Consider the following 22,194-nt stretch of genomic DNA (forward strand, 5'->3'; position numbering starts at 1 on the left):
ACAGAGAGAGAGAGAGAGAGAGAGAGAGAGAAGGTAGAACGGAAGAAGGGGAGAGAAAGAGAGAAAGGGAAGACCCACTCAAACATTTCCATTCTTTTCATTCTTTCCCTCGCCTGCCGCTCTTTCCCTCCCAACACACCAGCACCAACACCAACACCACTAAAACACCGTGGTTCACATCTGGCCAATATACAACAACAGTGTGTCCTGCATGGCACTTTTCATTTCCAGTGTGGACAGTGCGTGTAAAAGTTTACTGCAGCGCCATTTCTTCTCACTAGCGGCGTCAAATTGGTCAACTTCAGAGAATTCTATATTTTTCTTTCATTTTACGACTTAAATTCTGTCCCTCAAATGGTTTAGATTATTCCTAAAACTGGAATTAGAACTTGTATGTTCCTTTAAATCACGTTATTTTCACTTTGTTAACAAAAATACGGTTGCCCTTTTTTTTATTTTAGGTTGATATTTATGTTTTCTTCCTATGGTATAAAACATTCATCTTTACGTCTGGTCTCTCACATTCTACCATCACCATACAGCTTTGAAATTTCATCCCAGCCTTATTATTATCATCCACACTTTAACTTTCTTTCTTCTGCATCATCCTAAACATCCTTACATCTCATCTCTCACATCCTATCATCATTATCATCATACACCCGTACACCTCTATTCCATCATTACTTATCCCATCTTTATCAATTTCTCACTTCACGATAACTTCTACACAATCACTCTTTAATCCACCACCTTTCACATCACCCCAAAAAGCGGTACATCTCATCCATTACATCCTTTCATCATTATATACCCTTACACTTTCACCTAGGCCTTACAAAAACCACCCTTACTCTTTTCTCACCACATAACCCCCACACACAGCCATATCCATCACCTATCTATCACCCTATGTATCATGTACACATCATTGCCTCATCTTCACCCTCTCTTCACGCTCGCATGTTCTCCTCACATCACCATCTTCTCCTTGAGTGGCTGGCGGTTGAGAATACGGTCGAAGCTAAACCTGTCTAGATTGATGGAGTGTGAGCGACCGTCCACCACGCACTCCATCACGGCACGTCCCACTGCTGGCGACTGCTGGATGCCTGCGGGTGACGAGGTGCAGCTCAGTGTTAAGGAAGAGTCTGGGTTCTCAACATTGTCTTTTTACTGAATTTTTCCCTCAGGTGTTGATAGATGATGAGATACGTAGTGGTCTAATGATGTTTTGTACGTGTTGTTTTTGTGTTTGCTTATTTGTCTGCGTGAGTGCGGTTCGGGGTGCGGGGTGATCTGTCTGCCTATATGTTTGTCCGCCTGTTTGTCTGTGTGGTTGTCTGGCTGTCTGGCTGCCTGGCTGACTGGTTGGCTGGCTGGCTCTCTCTCTCTCTCTCTCTCTCTCTCTCTCTCTCTCTCTCTCTCTCTCTCTCTCTCTCTCTCTCTCTCTCTCTACGAACGTTTATCTCACTTCACCTTTAAAGAAACCCTTATCATTTTCCCTTTTAAAGAAGAAAAACCTAAATATTACCTTTTCCTTAACTTCCTTTCAACAATACGTACGAGATAGACCTCCAGCCCCACAACAGTGACCTTGGCTCACCCGTCCTAGCATTACCCATTCTTACCTATTACTCCTGTTCACCTTCCCACAAGCCCAGCCTCTATAAATTACAGTAAGAAATACCTCGCGTCCTTCACTCACCGTGCCCACTCAGCCCCGTGGCGATGCACATGTTAGTATAGACGGGGTGGAAGCCGAGGATCAGGTTCTGGTCAAGGGTGTTGTAGTCATAGTAACCAGCCCATGCACTCTTCACCTGAAAGAGAGAGAGCGATGTCGCGTCACACAACCAGCCAGCCACCCAGCCACACACACACACACACACACACTCACAGACACTCTCTCTCTCTCTCTCTCTCTCTCTCTCTCTCTCTCGTGTCTTGTGAGTTCTGCTTTCACACGTCATGGAGGTGAAGACAAAGGAGTATGCAACGTAAATGGTGCACGAGACACGTAGGTGGTGGTAATTAATAGATTCTTGTACTGCCTGTTAAAGTAGTTCGTAACAATAATCATAGTAATAGTAATAGTAATGATAATGATGATAACAGTCATTATCTTTTAACTCCAAGCTCTCACAACACACCCAGCTACACACCCACACAACACACAAACACACACTCACCTAGGTACACACCCTCACAACACATACAAACACACACTCACCTACACAGCCTCACAACACAAGAACACACTCAGCTATTCATCTTCCCAACACACACAAGAACACACTCACCTACACGGCTTCACAGTGCTCTCACAACACACACACACAAACACACACGCGCGCTCATCTGCACAGCCCCACAACACTCAAGAACACACTCACCTACACAGCCTCACAGTACTCTCACAAAACACACACATCCTCACATCACATTAAAGAACACACTCACAGCTCCCACTTTTCTCGTAAGCTCGTGCACAACACACTCTTTCGTACATCACCTGCAGTCTATATTGGTGATACAACTTCCTTCATAAACTTACCCGCAAACTTCTGGAGAGTGTACGAGTTTATTTTGAAATTTATTTTTCTAGCAAAGGTGAGAGAAGCAGTCGTTTCCGTAGAGAGAGAGAGAGAGAACCTGTGACCTTCAAGAAACCATTTACAGTTATTAAAGTTCCCTTCCCGAGGATATTTGGTGCAGTTATGACCATTGCAATTAAATTAGTTCCATTTCAGCGACGCATCGTTATTACAGCGTTCATTGATTGTGCTGTGGTGAAGGGAAGGAATGGGAAAGAAGGTAAATAAACACAGGAGAAGGAAAATGTTTTAAAGATTATCGAGGAGTAAGAGGAACATGGGAAGACTGTTCAGTATCGTAAAGAGAATCTAGACATCCAATCACTTCGTACCTTCAGATTTCCAAACTCAGACTAACTCCACCACACGAAGTTTAAAAAGAGGGAGAAATTGTAGAAAAGAGATTTGAGGTAGCCGTAATACTTCAGCCCCTCAAATCTTTACGGTGAGTGCATCTTTCCGCCACAGAAAGTTTAAGAAGAGGAAGGACACTTGAGGAACAGTATAGCAGACAATTACCGCATTCTTACACAGCCTAACAAATACGAGGATCTGTAGCACTTCGGAGGACTTAAGACCAAGAGAACACGCTAAACAGTAAAAGTAAAGACCGTATCCTGAAACACTTCTGCCCCGCACCCTCACTACATTGAAAAGGTCTAATTGAAGTGACACGGGTTTTTAAGGTTGCTATTATGGTTTTAGTGACAGATTAACAAGATCTCTGGATTATTAAGAGGACAAACACTCTTGAGAATCCGGCCAATCATCTATGTGGTCTTGGAAAATAGTCGTGGTGAAAGAACAAGGCGTTTTCGAATAAGGAACTAACATTAACTAGATTTCCGACTACTCTTGTACTTACCTTCAAATTCCCAAACTCCGGGCATCGCTCAACCATCTGAGGCCACACGTGGGTGTCGAAGAAGCTGTAGTCCACGCTGAGATCCGTCGGGTCCGGCTCCTCCTCCTCCAAGGGCGACCGTCCACAGAAGAAGTACTGAGGTCTGGTTGAATCTGGCCTGAAGTACATGCCCGTGTAGTCGTTGAAGACCGGACACCCCTCCCACGGACCGTCAGGGGCGTGGGCGCAGTATATGAACCGTTTTCTAAAGGGATGGAGAAAAAGAAAGGTGTGTGATGGAAGATAACACACACACACACACACACACACAATGGTGATAGTTATCAATCATGTTATTACTGCTGTTGTTGTTGTTGCTGTTGTTGTTGCTGTTGTTGTTGTTGTTGTTGTTGTTGTTGTTGTTGTTGTTGTTGTTGTTGTTGTTGTTGTTGTTGTTGTTAGTAGTAGTAGCAGCAGTAGTAGTAGCAGTAGTAGTAGTAGTAGTAGTAGTAGTAGTAGTAGTAGAACCAGCAGCAACACCATTAGTAATAGTAGTAGACTTAGTAGTAATAGTAGTAGTAGTAGTAGTAGTAGTAGTAGTAGTAGTAGTAGTAGTAGTAGTAGTAGTAGTAGTAGTAGTAGTAATAGTAGTAGAAGAAGAAGAAGAAGAAGAAGAAGAAGAAAAATGGCAGCAGCAGTAGTAGCAGTAGCAACAAAAACACCAATAGCAGCAGCATGCCACCACGCAGTCATTGCCCACACCTTGGCTCCACCGGGATGGGCGTGGCCAGGACGCCCTCGCCGGTGCCCAAGCCCGCCAGACGACCCACCTCGCCTGACCAACCCCCGGCAGCCACCACTAGGGTAGAGAAGGAGATCTCCCTCTCCTCTCCGCTCTTGAGTCTCATCTGCGCAAGAGGAGATTGCTAGGATGACGGCAAGATGTCCTGACCTAAACATTAAGGCTCTTTTAAAACATGAATCTTTGAAACATTTTTTAAATCTTTTTCACATGTACAGTCTAGACAAAAAAAGCACTCAATCATCGCAAGTGTTCAATGTTTCCTATCTTTCTTGAGTACCTAATGTTAAAATATTATAATGTGCCTCATAGTTGCCTTAAATTATTTCTTGTATTCCTTTGATCCCTGACAATCGAATACGCATCTGACTAATCTTAAATTGATGAGTAAAAACCTCCCAACACTCACCTGGGCTGTGGTGAGGGACCTCGTGGATGTAGCAGTGGCCTGGTGGGGTTCCTGTTGGCGGTATTGGAGACCTGTCAGTTTGGCAGGAAGGTAAAGTGCCCCTAGAGACTCCGCCTTCCGCCGTATCCCCAGCAGGAGGCTCCACGGGTCAAACCTGTAGGGATAGGTTCAGCAGACACCACACTTTATGTTTATATTAAAGAGCCTGCTAAGTTTTCGGTTCCGTCAGTAAAATAGCAAAGTTTCATGGAGAGTGTAGAATTTCTCAGTATTTTGCCCTGTTTTCAAAATTATGTAGTCTCGTAATCAAATTTAGTCTAAAATGTCCGAGTAAGAAGCTGTGTTTATTACCATTTCATTTCCTGAAACTGGTTGTCTTAAGTCTCTTGCAGTCGTTAGTTATCTTACTGTTTCATTGTTTTCTTGCTACATAGTTTCAAAACTTAATTACTCCACTCTTCCTTCACTTCCGTGGCCCTGCTACACACAAGACCTAATTATACCTCTATTTAATTTTCTTTGTTCTTGCAAGAAGCCAGTGTCTTTACACCATCCCATTCACTGGTAAAGCAAGGAATAATCCACCTTAATTACCTGTTTACTCTTATGGTTGTTTTTCATGAAGATTTAGAGCACAATAAAAGTTGTTTGCAGGGCCAGAATACGAAATTAATAGTGTCTTTTCTAGGCTACATAACTGCTTGAAAGACTGTAGTACAAAAATATGTCTAAAATGTTAAGTGAAAATTTATGTGTCTGCGTGTTTCTTATCTTTATCCTCAATTTAGCCTAGCACAAAAGAAAATCACAGACATTTGGAAACTAAACTGGACTTCTTCATTTGGTTACCTTCACAATTTTAGTCTGAGTAGCACTTGTATTGTTGTCAAAGTTCATATATGACCCTTGTACATTCTTCTCCATGTATAAATAAATAACCAAACCTTAATTGCTTCCTCTGCTTACCATCCTTCATTGTTTGTGCCGAGGACCCCAGCCACTATATTGTCCTGGAAGGTGAGCCACGGGTACACCTTTCTCAGCTGGTCCGGCCACAGCCACGCCACCTCCGCCCCTAGCGACCTTCAGGGGAAACAATGAAGCCAAATCAGTATCCATCCATTCGTCATGTCACCTGTTCATCACTTCCCACTCACCTCGTAGTATGATTCACGCACCTGTCTTGTTCTTACTCGCATTGCTGTGTATTTTAGTTTGCTATTGCACGTTATTACATATATATTTTATCTGATTTGGTTAGTGGCTCATCTCTCTCTCTCTCTCTCTCTCTCTCTCTCTCTCTCTCTCTCTCTCTCTCTCTCTCTCTCTCTCTCTCTCTCCCCATTAATTAGCCCTATTCACACAGACACTCATCTCTCACACCTCTCCACTCACACCCGAACTTTAATTCACAGCTAACTCACGTCTGCTGTTTGTAGTTCTCCTCCATTTGCTTCAGTCCCTCCGGCGTGGCAAGGAACAGGTAGCCTCTGGGAAAGAACCTGATGTCTACGGGATCTTGGCCTTCAACTGCTAGAAGTTCAGGCACCCGACGGAGGAAAGAAGCGCCGTACATCGAGAGGAGTGTGTTCTCTGCTACGCTAAACTGCTGCCTGATGTTACCGAGGGAGAGGACGGTGGAGGCCTTCTTGTACTGGGCAGAGAGAGAGAGAGAGAGAGAGAGAGAGAGAGAGAGAGAGAGAGAGAGAGAGAGCACCTGTTACCTCTTGACCTTCTGAGCTGTTTAACAAAATGTAGTTTTATTCTCTTCTATCCTTCCCACTCAGTCGACTAAACGTGATATCTATTTGCATGTGTGTCTATCTATCTAGCTGTCTATCTATCTTGCTATCATTTACTTACCTATTCATTTATCAGTCTTTCTCTGCCTCTCTGTACGTACTTAAATTTATCGATACACAGCTCTCGGCATCTTGTCATGTATTTTTTTATCAGTAATTTGTGTTATGTTTATTCACTTATACAACACACACAGGTCCTTACTGTTGAGTCTTGCTCCAGCACCACCACGCTCAGGTCCCTCCCCGCCCTTTGCTTCAGGTGGTAGGCGGAGGAGGAGCCCACAGCACCGCCCCCAACCACCAGCACATCACAGGAGCGGGGCCAGGCAGAGGAGCAGGCTGCGGCGGAGGAAATGTAGGATTACGTATTACTCTGAGCTCTCTCCTTCCATACAAATACAGGGAAAACTTCATTTGCAGATGTGGTGATTTTAAGAAAAAATAAATAAATAAACGTAGGCAGAACACTATAAGCGCAAAACAGATGATCGATAGACAATTTGAGTAACAGAATGGTAACTTCGGAATGGGAAAAGAGAGGGCAGGGTAGGGTAGAGGGTTATACTACCGGGAGGGATTGCTAGCGTGTTTGGGTGACCTGGAATAGACGGACAGATGACAGAGTGGAAAAGGCTAGTGAGATATTTTTGTCATATTGAATAATCGTAGAGGTTGATGATGATGATGATGGTGATAATGATGATGATGATGATTATGATTATGATGATAATGATAATAATGATGTTAAGCTGTCACTCCGCTTCACGTCTATAAAATGAAGACATTGTATACACATATTATAGGAAAGCTTCTTTACTTTTTTTTTCTGTTCTCAGGACTAAAGCTTAACTGAGAACGCTAAAAACATCTTTAATTCAGTGAAAGTTGACTTAGCATTTTAAGGTGAAGCTTCGAATCAACAACGCAGTGTCGCGACTCTGCTAAAAGGAGAAAGATCCATTCTGACGAGTGTGGATCTAGTGCTGCTGTGTTTTTGTACCTTGTTGACGCGCGCCACTGCAGTGTGAAGTGTGAACCTTGAGACCTTGATGTGAGACAGTGTGATCAGCGTGTCCTGGTGTGGCGGGGTGTTGATGGAACCACGAGGAGCTCACACTTGTTACCACGTTGCTTTATATAATGGAACGAATCACGGACGGTGTCAACACTTGGTAAAAGTATGTCATTTTGGTAATTTTGAAGGAGGGTGGATCTCAGCTTTCATTTTAACTTTCTTTATTAATTTATTTTACAGAACGGCAATAAGCGGCTTATCTTATTCATATATTTTTTCTTTTTTCAAGTTTTTAGTTTAACCGGATGAATAAGTCATAAACAGCAGGTTCCTTTGTGCTACCGGCACCGAAAAGAGAGAGAGAAAAATAATCCTGTCTTTCTAAGTTTCCTGTTTCTTAACTAATTCCTTTTCATTTCATCTGAACATTTGTTTGTAGTTATAATATCAAACCAGGTCAATAAGGCTCATCTAATTATGTATCAGCAAGACAGAAAGGATAAATACCAATTGGCGTCCTGCCATGACATCAGGATGTCTGGCCACAAAGGAATGTCGTCCACTAACATGCAAAGGAAATGTTTGTTCACGGGAGTGAAAAAGCAAAGCAAACTCTCACGTTCGTGTCTCTAAACTTTCGAGTAAATGCTAAAACGGCTTTGAATTAATTAATCTTGTTAAATAGTTTGACAGAACTCACTGGTCTGTATTTATTTGATTTTTTTTTTTTTTTTGTGAGGTTATTACTAATTTGATAACAGGAAACCTCTCACTGTACAAATATGTCAGAAATCAAAATCTAGGAAGGCTGAATTTTTTCATGTAAATCCTTGTAATTTGCAGTTCGGCAGTGATCGTATTTAACACGTTTAGAAAAATATTCTGCAATCACATCCAGAATCTTCTTAAGGTATAGTTACGTATACAGGAAATTAATGCATGACCTCATTCCTTGAGTTGCCTTGAGGTCTGGTGTGTGGTGCCGCATACCATGCAGTGCACAGACTCACCGCTAGCCAGGCGCCGCGAGACCCGCCACACGCTTGACCATGACCTCTGCACCGCTGAAAGGGTCCGGATCATCTGTGGAGCGGAAGGATATTAGCAAAGCAGATCGAGCCTTCCTTAGATATTAGTAATAAAAAAAAGACATGGCATAACTCTGCCATCACATAACAACCCGTCATTGTCTGAGGCAAATTCCGCGGTACGTTCATCCAAGCGTTTGACAAAGTCAGACAGGATCGGGAGCGGAGGAACGCCGGGCATTCAAGTGGAGCGTTCACGGCTGTGTGCCGCCACCCTCTCACGCCACTGGTTCACGGGCAGAAGCAGCCGTCACGCCACAGCCGACCTTGCATCGCACGACACCCACACAGCGGCTCGTGGGAGCCCCGCCATCTGCCTCACTACACAGGCGACGCGGCAAGGTGCATCACGCCACGCACATTTATCTCTCCCTGCTTCCCTCTTTTCCCTGAAGCCTCCTTCCCTCTGCACACAGGATGGGGATGTCTAAGGAACCAAGGGGCGCGCACAGAAGGCATCTGATCGTAATAAACTCATGCATGAATTAAAGGGAAATGGTAAGAAGAGAAACAAGTGAAGAGCGTCCTAAGTCAATACCGCTGCCATCGAAGGTAACGACTCGCTTCTTATTAACCTTTTTTTTTAGTATATCATCTAGAAAATATTAGGTTTTATCATTTTATTTTGTTCGTTTCACACCCTGCTGAGATATCTGAATGCCATCTCTCTCTCTCTCTCTCTCTCTCTCTCTCTCTCTCTCTCTCTCTCTCTCTCTCTCTCTCTCTCTCTCTCTCTCTCTCTCTCTCGGGATGCGTCCTCTCCTTCCCTGTCACTTTCCCTCTCTCCCTCCTCACTCACACGTCTCGGGGATCATTTCGGGTGAAGAGGCTCAAAGAATTCATCATCCGTTGCCAGGCGAAGGTCGGCGCTGCATAAAATCCTAATTTTGAAGGAACTTTGAAGAGTCGCATTCTGTATATTGATGAAGTGTGGGGACCAGGGGCTGAGAGCTAGTGGAGGCTGCTGAGGGCTAGTGAGGGTTGGTGAAGGGCGAGTCAAGGTGGACAAACAACTCCTTAGCGAAACACGCCATAAGGATTACGGTAATTAATAAAAGAATATTGGCCATGTATATATTAAGGAATGAAGTAAAATAGTTGTAGGAAAGTGTAATATATGTATATAAGTGTAAATGTGAATGTGATCGTAAATATGGGAACGAGAAAACATCTTCTATATTCCACAAAAAGTCTTGAGCCTTGAGAAAACAGATGGTAAAGAGATGAAAGGTGCGCTGAACCAGGGATAAAGACAGAGACCGACAGATAGATAGATAGATAGAATGGTTGACTGATAGATAGATAGATAGATAGATAGATAGATAGAATAGTTGACTGATAGATAGATAGATAGATAGATAGAGAGAGAGAGAGAGAGAGAGAGAGAGAGAGAGAGAGAGAGAGAGAGAGAGAGAGAGAGAGAGAGAGAGAGAGAGAGAGAGAGAAGCAGACAGACAAACAAACAGAAAGAGACAGAGATAAAAACAGGAAGACAGACAGACAGGCATTGTATCGATACGCACACACACACACACACACACACACACACACACACACACACACACACACACACACACACACACACACATACACACACAAGCCAACAACATCCATCACACTTTCCTTACCGTACCTAACGTAACATCACATCAAAATACATAAGAATAACACACCTATAGCAATGCCTGAATGGATCTTGCCCTATATAATCAAAGTCCCTGAGCGGCGCAACATACCTCCTCTTATCGCCACCAGTGAAGACAAGGCACTGGCTATCCTGGGAACCACTCTGTCTCTCTCTCTCTTGAAGGCATTCACGCACTAAAACTTCGACCTTGTTATGTTAAACTGGATATTACTTGATAAGCTGCCGGGCACTCCTTGCTGCGGGAAAAATAGTGCGTATCAACAGCTATCTCTGTGTATATGTACATTTATGGCTATGTTTGTGTGTGTGTGTGTGTGTGTGTGAGAGAGAGAGAGAGAGAGAGAGAGAGAGAGAGAGAGAGAGAGAGAACAACAAAAAATGCAAACAAGTAAACAAAACACACACACACACACACACACACACACACACACACACACACACACACACACACACACACACACACACACACACACACACACACACACGCAAAACACAGAGGATAAACACACTAGTAAATCGCAAACATCCACTTAGTAATGTACAAACAACAACAACAACAACAACAACAACAACACACACACACACACACACACACACACACACACACACACACACACACACACACACACCACCACCACCACCACCACCACCACCACCACCCGTGACACACCGAACTGGGGAGGGAGGGAGAGGAAGGGCGGAGGGGAAGGGGTGTCCTGGTCGCTGCCCGTCAGTCTCTCACCCACATCTTCGTCCCTTTAAACTCCCCCACAGGTGTGCCTCAAGGACAGGTGTGCACTACCTCACCTGGCGCCTTGTTTCTCCCCGGAAGTCTACCTGACACCAATTAGGAAAAGAGTTAACTATTTTTTGTGTTCATTGATCCATTAATTAATTCCTTACCTATTTATATTCCTAAGCATTTATTGTCATTTCATACAGCTGAATACGTTAATCTTTCTGACGACATTCTCTTATCTTATTCACGGAAACTTTCATTCCCAGGTATAACTATCTGATTTTGCTACGTTCTTACAGAAGTTACACATTTCATTCATATCGGATTTGGAACTTAACTGGTCATGAATTCTGAATCCCTTTTAATAATTAACTTTTTTAAGAGCAACATACTGAACGGCCTTTTTTTTCTATTTTTTTTTCTCTTATCCAGACCCACTGACAGGCAAAAGTAATAAGAAAAGAAAAATGTGTAGTATATATATGTAGTATTCTAATAACGTTCATTCTCTATCCTGCCTGCTGAACTTTTTCCTCGTATTGTTACATATGTATCCTTTTGACAGTGCTCGCTTTACATTCCCGCTTTGAGGGGAAGAGCTGGAGATTGTACTGGGAGCGTGTCTGTCCGGGATGAGGAATGTGTGCGCCGTGTGGTGGTTGGGGCGGGCTGGTTGTGGTAGGTATTTCTGGTAACGACACACACACACACAAACACACACACACACACACACACACACACACACCTCATAAAATAACAATAATCTTAACCCTTTCACTGTGACATGCAACAATTTACAGCACTTAAAGAAATGTATGGAGTCTTTATAAGCACCTACAAGAAAGAAAAGTGATGAAAAGTAATACATTTTGCAGTTTCTAGCCAGCATCATATTTGGCCATGGCCGCAAAACAAGAAGAAGGAAGAAGGAAAGATAAACTAAACAAAAGTGAATGAGTTGATTGGGGTAGAATGGAAGAGATGTATGGAAATAGTAGGGATGTTTTAATGAGGAACTGCCACGTGTATGGGTAATGTCCTGCAGCTTCCTTTGTTTTATTATGTTCTTACGTTCTTAATCAACCGTCTACTTTCACACCACCAGTAACATTAGGAACCAGCCCCTCTCCCTCATCACCTGGCCTCACCTACCGAGCATACACACGTGATAAGCACTTTCCTCGCCACTCTCACCACTTACGTCTTCTATCTATGAGTAAACAATGTGCGGGTCCTTATTTACTATTTAGACAGGGAGCAGTATCTTATCACAACACACATGGGAGCCAGCACAGCGGTCTGTACCCCAGCCTTCACTGTGATTACCCCCTCCCCTCTTTTTTTTTTTTTTTAACCCTTGGCCAGCTTCCTTCACGCATAAAGTAACGTTGCTGCTACAGGAAGGTCGCACATTCAGGATTCTTTTCTTATTGTTAGGCTTATGTTTCATTGCGTTTATTGTTCTCAAAATATCTCAAAATAATGGGACTTTTGGTTGGAGTGTGAGCTGTTGGGCTTCTTTTCTGTGTGTGTGTGTGTGTGTGTGTGTGTGTGTGTGTGTGTGTGTGTGTGTGTGTGTTTGGTACACATAATCTCGAACACACACACACACACACACACACACACACACACACCAAGACACCCCAAGACAAAATATATCAGAGGAGTCAGAACTTCATAGCTGATTCTAGAATCAGATTTCAATCGACATAGTAATAAGGCTTGTGGGTGAACTCTTGCTTGTTTCCATATTGTTATTTAAAAACATTATATCTTGTTTCTGGCATTTACATGAATAGTTTTTGCTCCTTATATTCTTATGTTGTCATGTAAGTGTAATATATATATATATATATATATATATATATATATATATATATATATATATATATATATATATATATATATATATATATATATATATATATATATATATATATATATATATATATATATATATATATATATATATATATATATTTTTTTTTTTTTATTTTTTTATTTTTTTTTTTTTCCACGTTTAACCCTTAAAGAACCATTGGCTCTGTTCCCGACTGTTTACGTCACTCGTGCCGCGTCCCACGTGGCTCATTCCCGACCAGTCGCCGCTAGTACAGTCTGTCCCGTTTTCCATGGCAGTGTTTTGATGGTGGGTCTTACTGTATCCCGAAATGGAAAAGAAAGGGAAAACATTTAATATATATGAAAATTGTCCTGGGACCTTTGGTATTGTCAAGCTCAAAATTTTGCAAGAATGTCCCTGTGTGTGTGTGTGTGATTCTTTGTTATGCTAATCAATGGCTGACGAGAGAAAATGATATCATAAAAGAAAAATCAGTTTTACGTCGTGTGTGTTTCGTTATTTATATTCCCCTCACAAATACTTTATATACCTCGAATGCATTTTCTCCAGTGCGATTCAGTTAATGAATGATGTCTTCATAGCCATTTTTTCTTTATTTTGCTGGTCTAAGTAATTCCATGTAAGTATGTTCCTGTAATCATATCTGCAATGGTCCCTGGCGCGTAACCTACTTAGGTCGGTATTCAGAAACCTTTTACTCTCTCACCAAGACTATTTTCAAAGACCACAGAGAGAAGAAGCCGAGTTGTCAAGACGGTTTCTCATATTAATAATGTAGAAATCTTGTCAATCTGTCACTAGAACCATAAAACAAAACATCAGTAAAAAACCAGTGTAGCTTCAACTAGTGCCTTTTGAATATAGCGGTGGTGTGGACACAAGTGTTTCAGAATGTGGTCCTTTAGTTTGTACAGGAGCTGCAGCTGATCTCCGCGCCTTCATGTCCACGCGTCACCACTTAAAACTGTCACGTGCACCATCACCATTAACCCCGCTCACACCACTCCACTGTCATCCCTCCAAGCAATCCTATGTTCCATTTCCTCTACCTCCTGTCACCACCCTTCACTTCTCACCCCTCACACCCACCCATCAACCTCGCAGCGCCCCACAGCTCTCTTTAGAATGCTGATACAAGACACACAAGAACGCAGCAGCAGCAAATTATCGACTCAGCACTTTTTCCTCGGTAATGTTTCGATAAAGACGCAGGAAGTGGGTGGGTGGGTGGGCGGGCAAGTGGTGCTGAGGCAGGAGCAGCCACACCCTCTAGACAATTATATGCGATCCTTTAGTGTCAGATTAGGTAGTTTTTTTAGATCTTTAAGAATATGAGCTCACCTGATAACAAAGTGAGGACCTGGGAGAGTGCTGGAAGGCTGGCATGATGCAGCAGTGAGCGTTATGTCGAGGCACAATGGCGGATGGTGATAAGTCATGGCAAGAAGTGCTGCTCTACACAACCATTCCAAGCCGTGCCACGTCTGCTGGTCCCTGCCACCTCCTGGCTCACGTCCCCAATGCCCATCGATCAGCAAACACGGCAGTAATTGGTTGGTTTCACGCCGTCTTGATCAGTGGGTCGGTGATCAAAGGGAGGCCGGTGAATAGCCATGTTCTGTTGACAGTCTGGTGATTGGTTCCAAGATGAGTTCCGTCTCCGCCTTAGGTCAGGAAAAATTCTTCTCAAGGTATCATTGGTAGACATATAAGACGCATCGTCATAAATTTATTAGATTTGTACAATTCATCACATTGAAATGTTGTATAAGAGTAAATTGCATGACCTTAACTCGGGCTGGAAACTGTGCTATGGAGGGAGGGTGTCCACACCTCACACCGTCACTCAGGCGTTATCGCTAGTTTTGTCAACACGCCACTGCCGCCATCCCGCGTGCTCTCTTGCCTTCCGGGGACAGTCTCCTGCACTTTTCCTCAGTCTGTTTCAGGAAGGCGTTCCATAAGACAACATTCTGCCTGGGTATTAAAGGAAAGTGTTCCATTGTTAAGTGAACGCGATGAACACAACAGCAGGACCAGCTGCTCCCGCTTACATACCAGCTCAGAAAGAAAGGCGTCAGGTGTTAGGTTAACCGCAAAACCACATTAGTAATTGAGCTGTGATATTGAAAACTGCAAGTGTTGGACATCTCAGCGCCGTGACTCAAGTGTGAGGTGGAGGAGCAGCCTTCAGGTTCCCCGTCCCTGCATCAGAATTATCATGTCCCTCGGCGGGCGGATGATGATATCCCCTGAGGCATACCACATGGTACCGATCCCTTGCTTGCCTCCCCACCTCGCACATCAGCCGCCCATGGCCTGCCTCACCCGCCAGCCAAACACCCACACTGCCTGGGCCACCGCCACCACCACCTACGGAGGCTTCCACCCGCCTTATCAGGGGCATTACAACACCATGCCGAGCCTCACTGCTCCTCACACCCTCATGCACAAGAAGCTCACCGATAATTCCGCCCCAACCTCCAAGAAATGCCCGTCCGTGCCTCTCCCGCAGCTCTCCCGCACTTCCTTCCACGTAGGCTACTACGTGCCGCCCTCCGTTGAGCCTGGCGATCTGTACGGGTGAGTTATTTAGATACCTGGGCTCTAGAACATTAATCCGTTACCTTATGAGGACCCGCCTTGCAAGTAACAACCGCACGGTACATTTCTCACCTGCTCATCTCATCTCAGGCACCACATCACGTAATCTCATGAGTTTTGCCAACATTATATATTAAACTTCCCAAGGCCTCAGTTGGGAGTGTCTGGAGGAGTGGCGGGCAGAGGCAGTGCGGCGCGTGCTGAGTACCACAACAGGCGCCGCGGTGTTCCGGCTGATGGTCATGCTCGGGTGTGTTGTGGCGTCATCGTCCCGCGGCCTGAGCCACCAGCGGGGTGAGGCGCCTGCTGCTCCCCGCCTGCCTGCCTGTGGCTTCATTTGCATACTACTACAGGCAGACCGAGGCAATCCACCACACTGCATTGATGAGAGAGAGAGAGAGAGAGAGAGAGAGAAAGCTGTTTCCTAGCCTGTCAGTCAGCCAGCCAACCAGCCAGACAGACAGACAGACAGAGACAGGCAGAGACAGAATAGAACAAAACATAAAGACATGAAACGACTGGAAAAAAAAAATTTAAAAAGAAAGTAATAATTAGACAATATACCTAACATTTAATTTTAAGCTATAATGTGTAATTGTGTTGCCAAGTAGAAATGGTCACGAAAAAAAGAAGCCCTGCAGGCACACACCAAAATGTCACGATCAGATTGTTAGATGTATCAAGCCTAGATAACACATTTAGTTCTTTTTTTCTCTCCTGATGAAGAGTAATGCTTCTACTTTTATGGTCACTGTAGTCACTTAAAGACGTATGGTGGTATTATGGCGGTATTATGGTGCTGTACTCTTAATAATATCTACATGATGTTTTTATGGTGATTATAATTACAGGGATTGCCACGTGTAGGACAGGGACTGCAACGTGAAGGCCTGATAGTTTATTGCAGCTTCACTTATTTTTTTTTATGTTCTTATGTTCTTATAATGTACTGGTGGTGCATTTATGGTGTCTCTGAGCTGTCTTCATGGTGTTCTTTTGTCTTTATAGTGTCTATGGTGTTTTCATGTTTTATGGTGTCCTTATGGAGTCCTGGCATTTATGGTGCGGTTATGGTGTATTTGCAATATCTTTATGGTGCCTTTAGTGGTGCTGCCTTCGTGTTGTGCTTACTGATGGCTGACTCCACTGTTTTCCTCCTCCACTTTCTGCCTCCGTTCCTCTCCCTTTCCTACTCTCTGCCTCCCTCCCTCTTCCTCCTTAGTGCACGCTACCCCCTCCCTGTGTGTTGCTCAACTGATAAACAATGTGAAGGTGATGTGAGGTTTGACGTTTGGCGTGTGGGAAGCTGCTGTCACCTCACTCACTCACTCACTCGCTCATTCGTTCAAGCACTCTCTCTCCTTCCTTCACTTACTCATTCGTTCATTCGTTCGAACACACTCTATCTCCTTCCTTCACTAATTAACTACCTAACTAACTCATTAAAATATTCTGTCTCATTCCTCCACTCACTCACTCACTCACTCACTCACACATTCGTTCAAACACTCTGTCTCTTTCCTTCATTGACTGAATGACTCACTCACTCATTCGTTCAAACACTCTCTGTCTCCTTAATCCTTCACTAACTCACTCACCTTCTCACTCACTTTTCCAAATCTTCATGTCTCTCTCTCTCTCTCTCTCTCTCTCTCTCTCTCTCTCTCTCTCTCTCTCTCTCTTACTTATGCACTTACTCACTTTTCCCTAAACATTGATCCGTCCTCCATTACATTTTTAAGTGAGAAAAGCAGCGAAAATATTTGCTTCCATTCTTATTTTGCTCTTTTATTACTGTTCCTCTTCCTCTTCCTCTTCTTCCTCTTCCTCTTCTTCCTCTTCCTCATCATCATTATCATCGTCATTATCATCATCATCATCATCATCATCATCATTGTCCTTATTTACTTGCATAATTAAAATCTTACGAGAAAGGAGTACATTCTTTCTCTAGTTTACGTATGTTGCCTTTACCTGAAGAGGAAATATGACAGGTGATGCAACACGTCCTCCACCAGATTTTTAACCCTTGCACTGCTAAACAAACTTTCTTGTAATGACCAGCAACTCTCTTTATGCAATTCCATTTTAACTATTCGGGTAAAAAGACAATCAATCTCCTATTTTCTCTGTCATCTGTGTATCTATGCAAACATTTTTTTTTTTTTTCTACGTGTACCCCTTCATTTCTACTTTCATCATTTCGTGTGTGAATCTCTTGCTGGGAACCGCTCTTCCTGATCCGACTCGTATGACTGATCTGACTGGGATGTGTCCAAGACACATTCCAGTCAGTGCGAGTAAATGAAAGGTGATGGAGGGATTGGCAAGATTTGTTTTGGATACGTGTCAATCATGCGGTTCACAGTGGGCGACTTACACATCGACAACGCTAAGTGATGAATATGGAAATGGAGGGAACTGTACAGTCACGGCCAAAAGTTTGTTCACGTGCCGTATTCTTTGCTACTATTTTAACAGTTTCGTTTCAACCGTAAGTCCTCTGATGTGCTGCCTGTTGCTTTAGAAAACCTTAGAAATGAAAGATTCCAAGGAAAACGCTGAACACAATGGAAATGAGGGCGTCCTGTTACAAGACTTTTGGTCCGCGACTGTACCTATACTAACATGTTATAGTGCTCTCAGTGTTCACAGACGATCATATTAGTGAAAGGGTGGGGACATTTCACACCTGACTTGATTCTCGGAGCTTATAACAACCCCGCTTCTGAGAACAAAGGTACAGCTATTGAAACAAAGCTGTGTAATGCTGATGCTTGGATTATTATTATTGTTATTTTTTCATGAGAGATTCCACGGAAATATTCATACACTGCAGATACAATCATCTATAGCGTTTTGGTTTTACATCATGTACTCAGAAAGAAACAAACATGAAACAATAAACGGAAATTATACAAATTACAGTTTGATGGACATTTTATGTCTTCAGTACATTTCAATGCATTTCAACATTCCTGTAGCTCTTCTTAAATACATTAGTTTTATATATATATATATATATATATATATATATATATATATATATATATATATATATATATATATATATATATATATATATATATATATATATATATATATATATATATATATATATATATATATATATATATATATATATATATATATATATATATATATATATATATTTTTTTTTTTTTTTTTTTTTTTTTTTGTAGAACATGAACTTTCTTTTTTTGTTCTGTAAAGAAATCCATAGTTGATTTCTGAGAGAGAGAGAGAGAGAGAGAGAGAGAGAGAGAGAGAGAGAGAGAGAGAGAGAGTTAGAGTTTTCTATGTAATATTTCTAATCTTTTCTCCTTTGCGCAACGAAACGAGCAGATTACTTCAGTACAGAACCTCATTATAACCCAGCCAAGATCTTGAACCCAGCAAGCTTTGTTACCCGGTGCCTCCGTGTTACTATGTATATACTGCTTCTCCTCCTCCTCCTCCTCCCAACTCCTGTTTCTCTTCCTCTTCTTTCTCAACTTGCTTCTCTTTCCAACATCTTCACATTCTCTTTCCCTTCTTAACATTATCTGCCTTCTATTCCTCCTCTTCCTCCTGATCTACCTCCTTCTACTACTACTACTACTACTACTACTACTACTACTACTAGTACTACTGCTACTACTACTATCACTACTACTACTACTACTACTACTACTACTACTACTACTACTACTACTACTACTACTATTACTACTACGAACAATATAACAACAACATTACAGAAGCAGGGAAATGTGAACAATCAATCTTTCTCCGTGTTCCCTTCCGTGGTCCACAAGTGAAGCATCAAATCAACTTCGCCGCATTAGCATTTACATTTTGCAAACACCATTAATTTTACACGCAGCTGTCTCTGTTTGTCATTGCTTTTAACCCTTTGCCTAGATTCCTTAACGTGAAACGGATTAGTAATGTAGCAGTGGTAATAATGAAACAAAGGAAAGTGATACAAGTCTTCCCCCACAGAGGTCTGGAGGAGGTCTGGAATCAGCACTTTGAGTTACTTTTCCGCCACCTGCCTCACATGTGGTCTTTCGGTCCCGCCGAGACGCCGCCCTCTGACTGGCACGTCTTCAAGGACATGGCCAAGGTCCGGTTCTCCTGCCAGGTGAGTGGGGTTGGTTTGTCATCTTAGTGTTCTTCCATTCTCCTCGTCTTTGTCTTCGTATTCGTTGTCCTCCTCCTCCTCCTCCTCCTCCTTTTCCTGCCTTTGCTCCTCCTGCTCTTGCTTTTGCTCATCCATCTCCTACTCTTCCTCCTCCAGGTTCACTTACTCATTAATTAACAGGAAGGTCATTAATTAACAGGAAGGTTACTTAAGACGATACTTTTTGTATCTTACAGTAAACAGGAAATATACTCAAGTACCCAGGCACCAAATGTTTCCACCACGGCCGCCTCTCCTCTGTACTAATGACGGAGGGAACTAGTGATAATCCTTGGCCCGACATGTTAATTACTTCAGTGTGGACTGTTTTACGAAATTAGACATAATCGTACATAATGAACATTAGGAGGAACAACACAACAAGGGAGGTCACGAACATCTTTCATAGTTAAGAAAGAACAAGATCTCCGTTTCGTACAGTGCTGCCATACACATGGTGTAATCCCTTAATTTCTTCGCTTCAAGCTTTACCAAACACTGAAGATGACTAAAGAAAAAATCAAAACGTTTGGTACCATTAAAGATCTCCCTTGTTGTGTTGTTCCTCCTACGATTGAGGCTCCCAAGGAACACCCCAGTTTCTATAATTAATATTGATAGGCACAAGAGATGCAACGATATATGATTGCTAATCCGACAGTTGTTTCCTTTCCTGAATCACCTGGTTCAGTAGTAGTCTAGAAAAGGACCCTCCTGCTTTGATTATGTACTCTAACGTTAATTATTCGTTTTCTGTAAGGTCAGTGGTGTCGCCTTTCAATCATACAGAGCGGTGAGCGGGGAGGAATATTTGTCAGTTCTATCTCAGCATTCCGAAAACAGTTATATATAATAATAACGTGTGGTTTTAACAGATACTCTCCTTTATCCAACATGTCTCACTTAGCTGTTCATCCTTCTCCTCTTTCTCCTCCTCATCCTCGGTGGTAACAGAGTCAAACATCAGGTTACTTCCAAGGTTTCTTTCTAATTGTTTTCATTCAGTAACGAGTTCGGAAAACAAAACAGTCCGGAACGGCTAGACCCCCCCCCCCTCTCTCTCTCTCTTTCTCTCTCTCTCTCTCCAGTACTTTATCCTCTTTACCGTTAAGGACCACCCCTGTGTGTGTGTGTGTGTGTGTGACAGCGTACCTACTCCTCGGCAGCGGTGTGCACACGGGTGGACCAGCATGTACGGCCTGGTAGTGTTCTACTATTGCTGGGACGCCGCCTCCAACCAGGGTTTGGTTCGCTTCCTCCTCACCGGACAGAAGTGTAACCAGTGTGACGTGGAGGAGTTCGAGACGCCCATGTGGTACCCCGAGGAGGCGCAGAAGGTAAGGGAAAACAACACATATGTTTACAGTAATAGCTTAACAGACGAGTGAAAGTATGTGGAGTTTTCAAAGGTAGTTTTATGTTTCTAACAGGCTGTTGTAGAAGTTACTGGGATTTTCAGGAATGTTTTCATGGTTCTGTTGATAGCTTGACAGGGATTCTGCGATATGATCTGGGAAATCGTCATGAGAACTCGACTTATCATCTTTGTGGTATTTCAAAACCATTCTAATGAAATGTTCAAGCATTTGAAAATACGAGATGAAACCGGTAAGGGTGAGCGAATGAGTATGAGAGAAAACGAATACACCGATTGTAAGGAAGGATGAACTATGGTAAAGGAGGCACACAAACATTGAGAGATCATAATAAGCGTTACTACCATAGTTGGGCGCGATAACGAAAAAAAATCATTACAATAACCGATAAATCGATAACGATAACCTTATCGATAACCGATGATCGAGGCGATACATTTGTCGCCCGATAACTGATAACCGATAAATCGAGAAATCCAAAATTCCTATACTAGCGATAACGATATTGATATTTAAAATGAAAAAATTCGATAAATTCAAATCTTTACTATTATCTTTATTTTAGAAAACTTTGAAAAATCCTTAATAAAACTCCAAATTCAATGTTTATCCTGTCTCTTCACTAATGAAAATACTGTTTTAAGTAAACCAACAACATTTGATTATGAAAGTTTAAAACTTCAACATGCTCATGTTCCAAAAAAAATTAAATTCATCGATTACCGCTAGTTTAGAATTTAAAGTATCGGCGATACCGATGAATCGATAACGCGGGAAAATTTATCATCGGATAACCGATAACCCGATAGCGTTATCGCGATAACGCCCACCTATGGTCACTACTACTACTACTACTACTACTATTACTACTACTACCACTGCTGCTGCTGCTGTTGCTGCTGCTGCTGATGGTATATACATTTTATTTTTTTCAGTAGGTATACTCATAAAGCTGAAGTTTGTTTTAGATCAAGAAGCATACGTAAATCTAGTTTGAGATATAACATCGAAGAAAACGAGAAACTAACTTAAAACAAAAAAAAAGATAAATAAGAGAAGGGATTATTAGATCAGGAAATTACAGAGTGAGTGATGAAAAAATGTTACGAAAGAAACTAGAGAAAATATTGCAACGTGTAAATTAAGCAGAGCTGGAAAAGAAGTTATTGATTCCTGATGTAATGGCTATGTAACAGATGTACAGCAGAAAGAATCGCACG

The 22,194-nt window shown here is 42.4% G+C and overlaps 2 protein-coding genes across 4 annotated transcripts in view; one reads left to right on the forward strand and one right to left on the reverse strand.

Moving 5' to 3' along the window:
- Positions 1 to 64: 64 nt before the first annotated feature.
- LOC135114997 (FAD-dependent oxidoreductase domain-containing protein 1-like) lies at positions 65 to 12,153 on the reverse strand. The gene is made up of 11 exons (XM_064031380.1): positions 12,097 to 12,153; positions 10,294 to 10,441; positions 8,480 to 8,552; positions 6,657 to 6,793; positions 6,077 to 6,306; positions 5,619 to 5,735; positions 4,653 to 4,806; positions 4,204 to 4,349; positions 3,463 to 3,706; positions 1,709 to 1,823; positions 65 to 1,112 (listed from the first exon to the last, which is right to left on the reverse strand). Exons 3-11 carry the CDS (start codon positions 8,550 to 8,552, stop codon positions 973 to 975), a joined length of 1,356 nt encoding a protein of 451 aa, XP_063887450.1. The 5' UTR covers positions 10,294 to 10,441; positions 12,097 to 12,153; the 3' UTR covers positions 65 to 972.
- Positions 12,154 to 14,395: 2,242 nt separating this feature from the next.
- Positions 14,396 to 22,194, forward strand: part of LOC135114999 (receptor-transporting protein 3-like) — a 13,822-nt gene continuing 6,023 nt past the window's right edge. The window contains exons 1-3 of one of the 3 annotated variants that reach the window (XM_064031391.1): positions 14,396 to 15,391; positions 19,418 to 19,559; positions 20,765 to 20,935. In XM_064031391.1, coding sequence (XP_063887461.1) covers positions 15,030 to 15,391; positions 19,418 to 19,559; positions 20,765 to 20,935 — 675 coding nt within the window. In that variant the 5' untranslated portion in view covers positions 14,396 to 15,029. The remainder of the gene's footprint in view (positions 15,392 to 19,417; positions 19,560 to 20,764; positions 20,936 to 22,194) is intronic. The other 2 variants (XM_064031390.1, XM_064031389.1) reach the window with 2 other exon arrangements.

Source organism: Scylla paramamosain, chromosome 28, assembly GCF_035594125.1.
Source record: "Scylla paramamosain isolate STU-SP2022 chromosome 28, ASM3559412v1, whole genome shotgun sequence".
NCBI classification, from domain to species: domain Eukaryota; kingdom Metazoa; phylum Arthropoda; class Malacostraca; order Decapoda; family Portunidae; genus Scylla; species Scylla paramamosain.

Bases quoted from the DNA above. Each gene is read 5' to 3' on its own strand.
- LOC135114997 (XM_064031380.1), bottom strand. From the start codon at position 8,552: ATGATCCGGACCCTTTCAGCGGTGCAGAGGTCATGGTCAAGCGTGTGG. The intron at 6,307-6,656 runs GTAAGGACCTGT...CTCTCTGCCCAG, and splicing joins TGCTGGAGCAAGACTCAACA to TACAAGAAGGCCTCCACCGT. The intron at 3,707-4,203 runs GTGTGGGCAATG...CCATCCCTTTAG, and splicing joins CCCATCCCGGTGGAGCCAAG to AAAACGGTTCATATACTGCG.